This window comes from Erythrolamprus reginae, chromosome Z (genome assembly GCF_031021105.1).
Source record: "Erythrolamprus reginae isolate rEryReg1 chromosome Z, rEryReg1.hap1, whole genome shotgun sequence".
NCBI classification, from domain to species: Eukaryota; Metazoa; Chordata; class Lepidosauria; order Squamata; family Dipsadidae; genus Erythrolamprus; species Erythrolamprus reginae.
The window spans coordinates 142,473,748-142,487,021 of NC_091963.1; the positions used below are offsets into that span (position 1 = coordinate 142,473,748).

Here is a 13,274-nt window from a genome sequence, read left to right on the forward strand (position 1 = left end):
TTAAAACAGATCTTAATACAGCTAGCAGTTGTTCTGTTGACATCTTCTTTGAATCAAGATTTCTGACAACACCACTATAGTAGAAGTTAAATGAGAAGGAATGTTGGGGATTATTGCTATCTTACTGTTTCCAGAATTGACCATGAAGGTACAACCTCTTAAGTGCACTGGAAATAAAGCCATTCAAATTCCCCAGGAATGGTACCAAGAGGGAGAACTTATCATTGGTGGATTGATGTCCCATTTCCATTACTTGTTCCCCCAAGTTATTTTCAATAAACATCCTTCTGAGGAATCGGTTAACATCCCATTGTAAGAAATCACACTTTTACTTGATCTTAATCTAATCCTGCTCTCTCCTTTCCATCTCTGTAAAACAGAAAGGTTGAGTCATCATTTGATAATGATTCTAAATGTATGATGGGAATAGCCTTTATTACAGCTTAATAAATAGAAGTGATTTATTAACTCAACATCCTCCTATTTTATTATTAATGCAAAGCGAATATACTAGGACAAGCAGCTATTCTATTGAGAACTAACCCTCTTCCTGGATAGAGAAAAAAACACACCAGCCATAATTCACTTTAACATAAAAGGCACTATAATAGTTTAGATGCATCCTTTTCTATCCTCAACCTTTCCTTAGACCATTAAATCCAGCAATGCTATTCATTATTAATTATGTATGTACTTTTTAATGTATCGATAAGACTTTTGAGGTCTACCTGCCCTGTTTCAAAATATCACAGGGTTTTTACAATATTTGAATGAAGGGGAAACACAAAAATTAACCAGAAGAGCAGAAACATGAATTCTTCTACTCACAATCTTCTCTGAAGCTCTTACAGCAGAAACGTTTTTCTGTGGGAAGAAACACAAATTTCTAAATATATAGCTGTGTTACTCAGCTCTACTTTCATCATCACTGTGAGCCTCTGGAAGATTTACTCATAAATTAGTTACACTCAGCTCAGATTGTCACTGAAAAATCAACCCGTTCCATTTATTTTCTAGCTCAGTAATTTCTTCAGAGTTGTGAGACACATACTCTGTAAGATTTAATGATTACTACGATCCCATGCAATTTTCTTTACAAAGAGCAAAATGTTTAGTTTTTATAACATTAAATAGAATTGGACAGATTGTGCAGGAATTAACAAGGAGAATTGGACTTGAATTTGAATCATAAGAGACAAACTGAGAAGATTCAACAATACAATATCCCCCATACATACAATGCAAAGGTAGTCTAGGAAAGCAATATCACAATAGATTTATCTTGTCTTCAATAGCGTAATGCAATCACAATTCTCTTTTAAGCTATTCTTTTTATTTTCAGTGTGGTGACAAAGTTCTACCAACATCTCTTGGCTTTAGTGTTTGCCGTGAAAGAGATCAACAAAGATCTTCACATCTTGCCCAACGTCACTCTTGGATTTCACATCTATGATAGCTATTCTGATTCTCAAATGACCTATCGTACCATTCTGGACCTGCTTTTCAAATTGCATAAAATTGTCCCCAACTATATTTGTGGAACTGAAAAGAAAGTTGTGGGAATCATTGGAGGGATGAGCCCTGAAACATCCATATGCATGGCAGAAACTCTGCAGGTTTTCAAGATCCCACAGGTTGGAGCGATAGATTAGGAGGAATGCGACAATTTGCCATGGTCAACTCATTGTAGTCAACTTGCCTTCACCAATTTGCTATGGCCAACATACTGCAAGACAACTCATTACAAGGCAACTCAGCATGAGATGACTATTATTAATAATAATAATAATATTAATATTAATAATAATATTAATCAGGGAGTGGTTCTAGAGTACCATTATCTTGCATTAAGATATCCCACAGCAAGTTTGTCCTGCAGTGATTTGGTAGGGGTGATGATGGTGGCAAATTGTCCTAGATTAAGATGGATGGATTTGTGAAATTACTATCATACAGATATCAGCTCTATATTTTCCCCTCAAGGAACAATTTCATGGTTCATCAGTGAAGAGATGTAGAATTAGATTAGAAACTATATAAGGTGCAGAATGTGATTAATATCAAATCTGCTTCAGTAGATGGCTGCTTTCAGCCATTACAATATGAATCTACAGATACAGAATTTTAGTTTGTGTGTGTCATGTAACTTATCAACTGCCTCACTGGGTTCAATGCATATATTTTCAACATAATGTGAACAAATGTGTGGGTTTTATATTGACAGATGGGAAAGACAATATATGGAAGAATAGTTAACCTGAGAAAAAATTAAAAGTTTTGTTTATTAAAATTCAAACCTTTAGTTTAGCTACAACAAAAAGGCCTGATGTCCAGCCAGTGCAGAAGTTGGTGATAAATTAATGGCTTGCTGCACTATCTATAGAAGGCCTGGTGTTTATGGGAATTTGGGAGGGATGATTTTCATGAGGGAGCAGATGCAGCCACCAAGCATTCTTTTGAGTGGTTCAAGGCTATCCAATGCCCACCACCTGGGTGGAAGCAGAAGGAGGACTTATCATGCTGGCATAATCTGAGTGGGCAGCGTGAGTCACATGACATATTTGTCGTTGGGGGACAAGGGATGTGGACTTTCAACTGGGTGGGAAACTCAGATTTGGGTTTCCCAGTGTAGGGGCCAGTATTTCTCCACCAAAAAATTGGAACTTTGAGGAATACTTTGACTTGGACTCTGATTTAGTTTGGATGCTACCTGAAACCTTGACACCTGAATTAAGTGGATAAGATAAAGATAGAGACATAGATCACTCATCTTTCCTGTCTTTTTTGGGGGGTTGTTTAGATTGCTTATGGTTCATTTCAATTGGCAGTGACTGGTGGATCACGTTTCCCCCCCTTTTATCGCATGGCCCCTGATGAAGCTCCCCAGTATGAAGGTTTGATCCAGCTCTTTCTGTACTTTGGATGGAAGTGGATAGGACTTGTCATTGTAGATGATGAACATGGAGAACATTTCATACAAAATCTGGAACCCATGCTCTCACAAAACAAAATCTGTTCTGAATTCACTGAAAGGGTTGAGAGAAATTTTCATTTTTATGAATTATCTGGAATAATTGAGGAAGCTGTGCGGCACGTTACCTTGTTCACAGAGAAAATAGCAAATGCCATTGTTATATATGGAGAAAATATAGTCTTCATGTGGCTGGCTTCTACTCTACTAGTGACCCCAGTGATTTTCTCAACCACTTTCAATTCTTCAGAGACACTTTGTACAAGAAAAGTGTGGATCATGATGGCCCAAAATGACTTCACATTACATTCCTTACAAAAGGCTCTTGATATGCAAATGTTCCATGGAGCAATTTCCTTCTCAATTAGCAAAGAAACCCTTCCAGGTTTCCAACAATTTGTACAGGCTGTCACCCCATCTGGGACAAAAGAAGATGGCTTTATTAAAGATTTCTGGCACCAAGCTTTTGACTGCATACCACCAAATAATGGTGCTTCTCAAGATGAGGAATGTATTGGAGAGCAAAGACTGGAGGACCTTCCAGCACCCTTCTTTGAAACCAGCATACTTGGTCATAGCTACAGTATCTACAATGCTGTGTATGCTGTGGCTCAAGCCTTACAAGCTGCTCACACAGTTAGGACACATCAGAAGAGACGAAAGATCGGGGGTCAAATGCTAGCAAAGATTATAGAAGCATGGCAGGTAAGAGTTCCACTTTCTCAATTCTCTTTTAAAAGATTCTTCTAACCCCTATAATTTATTTATTTTATTTATTTTATTTATTTTATTTATTTTATTTATTTTATTTATTTTATTTATTTTATTTATTTTATTTATTTTATTTATTTTATTTATTTTATTTATTTTATTTATTTTATTTATTTTATTTATTTTATTTATTTTATTTATTTTATTTATTTTATTTATTTTATTTATTTTATTCATTTTATTCATTTTATTCATTTTATTCTATTTATTTTATTTATTTTATTTATTTTATTCATTTTATTCATTTTATTCATTTTATTCATTTTATTCATTTTATTCATTTTATTCATTTTATTCATTTATTTTATTTATTTTATTTATTTTATTTATTTTATTTATTTTATTTATTTTATTTATTTTATTTATTTTATTTATTTTATTTATTTTATTTATTTTATTTATTTTATTTATTAATCAGATTTGTATGCCACCCCTCTCCGCAGACTCGGGGCGGCTAACAGCAATAATAATACAATGTAAACAAATCTAATATTTAAGTTAATTTAAAACCCCAGTTTAGAAACCAATCATACATACTATCATACCATGCATAAATTTTATAAGCCCAGGGGGAGGAAGAGTCTCAATTCCCCCATGCCTGACAACAGAGGTGGGTTTTAAGGAGCTTACAAAAGGCAAAGAGGGTGGGGGCAACTCTGATATCTGGGGGGAGTTGGTTCCAAAGGGTCGGGGCTGCCACAGAGAAGGCTCTTCCCCTGGGTCCCGCCAAACGATATAATCCCTTACCTATGTACTCAAATTTTTCTCTTTTCTCTCTTACCAGATCTAAACAAATGTCCTCTGCCTTTCTAGTTCTGTGCACTAGATTTTCTTCTCCTTGCTTCTTCTTAGTCTTTTCCATCTAATTTTCTGAATTATCAGTGAAGAATATCACTGGGCATCATTTTTTCAGTATCTCACATGTAATATGGTCCAATAATTCAATTAAATTCTTTTAGTGCTTCATACTCTTTCATTCTTGGGTGAGGAAGCAATTCAAATTTGGTGAGGGTTATTGTTTGGGGGGACTAGAAAACATATCTATTTCTATGGGGAAAAAAGAGAAGATCAACAAAGATGATTAGGGGGATATATGAAGAATAGTTGCAGGAATTGGGGATAGCTAAACCAATGAAAGAAAGGCTAAAGGAGGTATGATAGAAGTGTTTTTATATTAAAGGGACTGTCACAAGGATGAGAGGGTCATTTTAGTATCCAAAGCACCAGAAGACAAGACAAGAATCAATGGATGGAAACTTTTCAAGGAGAAAAGCAACTTAGAACTAAGGAGAAATTTCCTAGGGGTGAGAACAATTAACCAAATGGCTTGTCTTCAGAGGTTGTTGGTGTTCCATCCCTGGAGGCTTTCCAGAAGAGGAACTCCAAGGTATCTTCCAACTATGAAGAAGAAGAATCTGAACTCCAAATACGAACTGAATAATCAAATTATCACAGATAATCCCCACTCAGTTAAAGACCTTGGTATACTAATAACAAAAGATTTAAGTGCCAAAGCCCACTGCAACAATATAGCCAAGAAGGCTTCAAGAGTTGTAAACCTAATCCTACGTAGCTTCTGTTCTGGCAATCTCACACTACTTACCAGAGCTTACAAAACTTTTGCCAGACCCATCCTCAAATACAGCTCATCTGTTTGGAACCCATATCGCATCTCAGACATTAACACCCTTGAAAATGTCCAAAGATACTTCACCAGAAGAGCCCTTCACTCCTCCACTCGAAATAGAATACCCTATGGGACTAGACTTTCAATCCTGGGCCTAGAAAGTTTAGAACTAAGACGCCTTAAACAAGATCTAAGTATTGCCCACAAGATCATATGTTGCAACGTCCTGCCTGTCGGCGACTACTTCAGCTTCAACCACAACAACACAAGAGCACACAACAGATTTAAACTTAATATTAACCGCTCCAAACTTGACTGTAAAAAATATGACTTCAGTAACCGAGTTGTCGAAGCGTGGAACTCATTACCGGACTCCATAGTGTCATCCCCGAACCCCCAACACTTTACCTTTAGATTATCTATGGTTGACCTATCCAGATTCCTAAGAGGTCAGTAAGGGGCGAGTACAAGTGCACTAGAGTGCCTTCCGTCCCCTGTCCTATTGCTCTCCTATATCACTTATACCTTTCCTCTATTCCTATATCTCTTCTTCTATTCTTTCATTGATATATTCTATTCCTATGTCTTCTTTTCTATTATTTCTTAGATATATTTTACTATGAGTATCTCCTCTATAACCTTCATTATGTATTTTACTATGTGTATATTGATATATACCCACTAAAACCCTCATTGTGTATTGGACAAAATAAAATAAATAAATAAATAAATAAATAAATAAACTTTGTTTTACTAAGTTCCATGTTCTCTTTAACCCTTTCTTTTTTTCTTCTGCAAGCTCCACCCATTTCTGCAGAGAATTTCCTTCAACAACAATGCTAGAGATGAAATTAAATTAAATAAAGATGGAGCGTTACAAGCTGGATTTGACATTGTAAACCTGATCACTTTTCCAAACAACTCCTACATCAACATCCCCATTGGGGGAATTGATCCACAAGCTCCTTTGGGAAAAACCTTCCACATAAATCCAGACAAAATCCAGTGGCATCATGAATTCACTCAGGTACTATAACATGGACTAAAAGACCCAAATCATATATGTTGCTTTTCACCCTTCTAGCCTTTTCTTTAGCACATAGAGAGCAACTAGTCCCGAGGTCCCAATTAAATTTCAATTTATCAAAGGTGTGCAAAAGCAGATGAACTGCATTACTGCTTAATGATGGACCTTCCCATTATTTAATGATTCTAAACTGGGCAGAGAAATTTGCTCTCACTTTAATGTGAGAACCACAGTTCAATGCCGAGATATTTGATTGTCCAACTGAAGGAAGCATTGATATCTAAGCCTATATAGCCACATTTCAATGATATATTTGATACTGAGAGAAGCAACACTTATTCTTCTTTCTGTAAAGCAAACAAGAACAACTTCATGTTCCCAGCTCAGTTCTGACCCTCAAATGTCAGGGTTCCAGGAAACACCCTCAATGAAATAAAACTCTGAGGCTAGAAGTTCTTCAATGTTACAATTTATTATAGATGTCATGTTGGCACATCTGGGGAAACCCAAATCTGAAAGCTTCCAGGGTTTCCCCACACATACCCACAAGTTTATCACATGGTCCAATCAAATCTTCACATTCAACTGGATACAGTCTCCATGCACGTGTAGGCATTTGAACTTGAGTAAAGAATTTTGTTATAATTAAGTTTCTACTACTCCCCCCCCCTGAAAAAACCCGTCCCAATTACCCCACTAGAATATGTGGCAGTTGAAGCAAACATAACAGACCATATTCTGCCTCATGAATCCCAGCGACCAGTCAGATCCCACAGAATTGACTGCTCAAGATCCCATCAGGTAGGCAATGTCACCTGGAGGGGCCTAGGGATAGAGCCTTTCCTGTAGCAGCCCTAGCCCTTTTGAATCAACTCCCTTCAGAAATTTGCACTGTCCACACCCTTCTGTCCTTCTGTAAGTCCTTAAAAATCCATCTTTGCCAGCAGGCCTGAGGCTGTTGAGGACTGGCACTTTGTTATGGCCATACATATATGAGTATAAATGGAATGAATGTGAGTGATAGTTTCTTTAATTAAATAATTGGGATTTTAGATTAGTTTTAATTAATTTGGTTTTCTTATATGTCTATTTGTATTGCTCCCACTTTGTAAGCCGCCCTGGGTCTACGGAGAAGACCCATAGAAGACTTATTCTATGAGTCTTCTATGAGAAGACTCATAGAAATCCAAATAAGTAAATGAGTGAGTGAGTGAGTGAGTGAGTGAGTGAGTGAGTGAGTGAGTGAGTGAGTAAGTAAGTAAGTAATGACTTCCAAAACTGACATCAATGTTATGGACTACTTTCATAAATTGCCATGAGATTCAAAGCCTTCTCAAGAACATGGGGTAGGCAGATGTTGTTTAGTGCTGTGTAAGGTTTCATTATGTTGAGACTATGGAAAGGTGCAGAGAAGTGTAACCAGAATTATCAGGGGACTGGAGACTAAAATGTATGAAGAGTGGTTGCAGGAATTGGGCATGGAATTGGGCATTGAAGAGAAGGACCAAGGGAGACAAAGCATCTGAAGGCCAGACAAGGAAAAATGAATGGAAACTGATCAAGGAGAGGTTCAATCTAGAAATAAGGAGGAACTTTCTTACAGTGTGAACAATCAACCAATGGAACAGCTTGCCCTTGGAAGTTGTGGGAACTTTATCACTTGATACTTTGAAGAAGAGTTCGGACTGCCATTTGTCAGAAATGATACGTGATCTCTTGCTTTATTTTATTTTATTTATTTACTTGCTTGCTTACTTGTTTGTTTGTTTGTTTGTTTGTTTACTTACTTACTTACTTATTTATTTAACGAACGAACGAACGAACTAACTAACTAACTAACTAACTAACTAACTAACTAACTAACTAACTAACTAACTAACTTAGTGGGGGATTGGACTAGATGACCTACAAGATCCCTTCCAGAATGCAAGGGCAGTAAGGAAACTCCAAAATGATGATGTATTTGACCTCTCCCTCAGTCTCAGCCTGGCCATCTACTTACAGTGGGCTGTGTTTCATTAATTAAACTTCAGCTAAACTAAAGATAAATGAAATATGACTTCATTCAGGTTTTTGGTTCTGACAACTTTTTCATTTTAAATTGTCTGTTTCATGATATGACTATCAAGAGTCTCATTTATATTTATTGATTGTAAGACAAAGACAAAGCAAAAGGTTAATACTCACCCCTTTTTTTATTTGGGAATAGCTACCTCCTCTCTCTTTATGTAATGATCCCTGTCCCCTTGGAAAAAGAAAGGACAAGATTGAAGGGCATAAATTTTGTTGCTATGCTTGTGCTTGGTGTCCAGAAAAGATGATATCCAAACAAATGGGTAAGATTCATAGCATTCAAATAGACTCATGCCTGAAAGTTTGTTTCTGCAACCTGTCTCCTACTTAACAAGAATTTCTTTAAACTTATTTCTTGCTGTATTAGTGCAAAGCAAGAAAAGAAAGAGATATCAGTGATGTCCTGTAGGCCATCTCTCTATCCTTGAGGTTGAATCTAACTAAAATGATGGGGAAACCTTATATGAAACAAGCAGTCATCCAACAGAATATTTCCTCTACTATTTTCCAAGATCTAAAATTTCTTCTTTGTCTTTTCCACTTCACAACACACATTTAGAAAATGTGGCATGCTATTCTCTTGGTCAGAAATGCTCCCAAACCTAGGCCAAAATGATTAAAATGTAGGAACATCTAAATAGTTTAATTTTTTTCCTCCAATGCTCTTTTTTACAAGTAGATTGAATAGAGAGCTACAAAAGAATGAAGAAAACATGGGCCTTACAAGGAAAGCAATCCTGAAACTTAGGAAAAATGTGATTCTGTTCAGAAGTTATTTTCTTCTTTTCAGATATGGAGAATTGTGACCATTGCCCAGAGAATCAATTTCCAAATGAGGCTCATGACGAGTGCATTCCAAAGACACTGAATTTCCTCTCCTTTGAAGAGCCACTGGGCATTACTCTGGTGTCTCTGTCTCTTCTTTTTTCGCTGGTTACAGCTTTGGTGTTTATAATCTTCATTAAGAAACAAGACACTCCCATTGTCAAAGCCAACAATCGCAATCTCACCTACCTGCTACTTATCTCCCTGTTTCTCTGTTTCCTCTGCTCACTTCTGTTCATTGGACAACCCAACAGGATGACTTGCCTCATCCGACAAACAACATTTGGCATCATCTTTACTGTTGCTATTTCTTCTATTTTGGCCAAAACCATCACAGTCATTGTAGCATTCCTAGCATCAAAACCAGGAAGCCTATTCCACAAATGGGTGGGACAAAAGTTGGCCTATTCTATTATTTGGTTCTGCTCCTTCATTCAAGTAATTATTTGTATTGCTTGGCTGGGTACTTCTCCTCCATTTGCAGATTTGGACATGGCAACACTCCATGGAGAAATTATAGTAGAGTGTCATGAAGGTTCCAACACAATGTTTTACTGTGTCTTAATTTATATGGGCCTCTTGGCACTTCTCAGCTTCATTGTGGCCTTCCTAGCCAGGAAGTTGCCAGATAGCTTCAATGAAGCCAAATTCATTACTTTCAGCATGTTGGTCTTCTGCAGTGTTTGGCTGACCTTTGTCCCCACCTACCTGAGTACCAAAGGGAAGTACATGGTGGCTGTGGAGATCTTCTCTATCCTGTCTTCCAGTGCTGGCTTACTGGGATGCATCTTCATCCCTAAATTCTATATAATTATATTTAGGCCTGAGCTCAACACTAGAGAGCATTTAGTACATAAGAAATAGGTAACTATTCTTAGACCTTATTATCTATCAGATATTTAACTGGATCTATATATACAGCCATCTTCATAAACATAAATAAAAAAGTAATCCAATGTGCAAACATTTCAAACATATATTGGGTATGTTAAGGTATGTGCAGAGTAACCCTTAACCCTGCTGTTCTGCTCAAAAACACATCCTAAAGTTCTGTTTATTTTTATGTGAAAGGACCACCCTTTGCTTGCAGCGCCGCTACGGTGTCCTTTTTCATAAAAATAACAATGTTTACATGAAGACCTCCCTTTGAAGGAGCTGGGGAATCCCTCCCATGAAGAGATTCCGGAGGTGGAGCCTTGACATCACTGGCAGGTTGCTAAGGATGCCAAGGTGATCACTTCCTGGATTCCATTGGAAATCCCACCTCCTGACTTCCGTGTTTTTGCGATGCTGTAGGGAAATCCCAGGAGGGGAATCCCAGGATCACAAAAACGGGCGCTCCGCTGGGCACTGCCACCTGGCTGTCACCTTCCAAAACAGCTGAGCACTTCTCGGCGTTATCCCGAACGCCAAACCTGAACTTTTGGCGAGCTTTTCAGGTTTGGCATTCAGGAGAATGCTGAGAAGCCCCCGGCTGTTTTGGAAGGTGACAGCCAGGTGGCAGTGCCCAGCGGAGCGCCCGTTTTTGTGATCCTGGGATTCCCCTCCTGGGATTTCCCTACAGCATCGCAAAAACGTGGAAGTCAGGAGGTGGGATTTCCCATGGGGGAGCGCCTCAGGGGAATCCCAGGATCGCAAAAATGGGCGCTTCACTTGCAACGGAAGTCCGGAGGTGGGGCATCCCAGCAGAGGCAGCAGGTTTGTAAGGCAAAAAAAGTTCATAAGAAGAGGCAAAAAAATTCCGAACCCCAGGTTTGTATCTCGAAAAGTTCATATGACAAGGAGTTCGTATCACAAGGTTCCACTGTAATAGTAGTGCAGACTTAGTAAATAGTTTGACAGTGTTGAGGAAATTATTTGTTTAGTGAAGTGATGGCATTCAGGGGGGAAACTGTTCTTGTGTCTAGTTTTCTTGGTGTGCAGTGTTCTGTAGTGACATTTTGAGGGTAGGAGTTGAAACAGTTTATATCCAGGATGCGAGGGGTCAGTAAATATTTTCACAGCCCCCTTTTTGACTTGAAGATAAAATCTCTAACAACAAAATACAAAACAAAGTTCAAATAATCAGCACAAGAATTTATCATCAGGTGAGCCGAGCTGGCACAGTGGGTAGAGTGCAGTACTGCAGGCCACTAAATCTGACTGTAGATCTGTAGGTCAGCGGTTCAAATATCATCACCAGCTCAAGATTGACTCAGCCTCCCATCCTTCCGAGGTGGGTAAAATGAGGACCTGGATTGTGGGGGCAATATCCTGGATCTGTTAAAAAGTGCTTTTGTTTACATGTTGTAAGCTGCCCTGAGTCTAAGGAGAAGGGAGGCATAAAAAAATTGAATGAATGAATGAATAAATAAATAAATGCATACACAAATTAACAAATTAACAAATTAACAAATTAAAACAAATTAAAACAAATTAAAACAAATTAAAACAAATTAAAACAAATTAACAAATTAAAACAAATTAACAAATTAACAAATTAACAAATTAACAAATTAACAAATTAACAAATTAACAAATTAACAAATTAACAAATTAACAAATTAACAAATTAACAAATTAACAAATTAACAAATTAACAAATTATTCTGCCATAAAATTGCTCACCCTAGAGCAATAGCGGAGATATGTTTCGCTATCAGAGACAGTGGATGCCTCTCCTCCCAGAAGCCCAGATCCTTGCCTCTGCCATTAGCTGTTTGGGCATAGTCCCCTCTTGCCCTTTAATATGGGCCTTGGTGGTTACGTTGTCTATCAGGACCAGGATGTGCTAGCTTGCCAATTGGGATCTGAAGTGTCTGACTGCAAGGGCGACTGCATGAAGTTCCAGCAGATTGATACTGTGCATCATCTTCTCCGAGGACCAGGTGCCCTGTGGCATTGATGAATCTGAGTGGGTGCACCATCCCAGTGTACTGGCATCGGTGGTCACCGTTACTCTGTGGGGCTCCCTTGTTGATGTTTGGGGATCTCCACCACTCGAGAGATTTTCAGACCTCCACTCAGAGCCGGTCTGGCAAAGCACTGTGGCCTGACCACTGAAATGGGAAAAGAAACCATTGGAATTCTCTAGTGTGCAGATGAGCCCAGGGTACTCTGACCTCTTTATATACATAAATCAATATTTCATTGCCTAAATAAAAACAATTAGCTCTAGAAATAACCCCCACCTTTTTGTGGTGTTTGCAACTAAGATTTTAAAAGGAGGAGATAAGAGAATATAGTGGACAAAATCGTGATAAGGTAAAGCAGCCTGATTCATATAGCTGGGTTTGTGTGATTAAGTGTTCGTTTAATATGTTAAGAGAGTATCTATACCAAAGTATCTATACTTTGGTATAAATCTTTCTTTTCTTTTTATTGAGATTAATATTAGATTTAGTTTATATACATAGAATCGACAAGATTGTTTGACTTTATACTAGTTATAATTACTTTTCTTTTTTCTACAATATCATCTTTTCCTTATTAGATATTTTTGTATTAGTAGCATTGAATTACGCATTTAATTATGTGTTCCTTTTTTTGTATCTGCATTTATACTTTTAAGAAAAGCGGGGATGGTACATCCCCACAGTCTATGTTAAATGTTTGTAAGTCTGTATGTTATTTTAAGAAAATTAATAAAAATATTGGGAAAAAAAATAATATGTTAAGAGAATGCACCACGCATCTTTTATGCATAATCTTGGACAAAAAGCAACTTTGCCAAAATATAGACCATACCATAGCTTCTTAATTAAAAAAAAAAGTTTCCGTGGCATTTCACAAACATGTTTCTTCCATCATTTCCACTAACAAAGTTATCATCTCTCTAGTTATAAGAAACACTACAATTAAATTAACAGGTCAATCCTCCAGTGGCTCTCAATCTGCTTCAGAAAGAAATATCAAGAGGAAATACTGGAAGAGATATAAACTTTCAATATATCATTCCATACTGAGGGCCATTCCTCAAAAATGGTTGAAGTGTCCACAAC

General features: G+C 37.4%; 1 protein-coding gene across 1 annotated transcript; it reads left to right on the forward strand.

Annotated features, from left to right (window-relative positions):
* The first annotated feature begins 100 nt into the window (after positions 1-100).
* LOC139153436 (vomeronasal type-2 receptor 26-like) lies at positions 101-10,158 on the forward strand. Its single transcript, XM_070727349.1, has 6 exons — positions 101-312; positions 1,343-1,634; positions 2,801-3,676; positions 6,169-6,396; positions 8,606-8,732; positions 9,260-10,158. Exons 1-6 carry the CDS (start codon positions 101-103, stop codon positions 10,156-10,158), a joined length of 2,634 nt encoding a protein of 877 aa, XP_070583450.1.
* Positions 10,159-13,274: the final 3,116 nt, after the last annotated feature.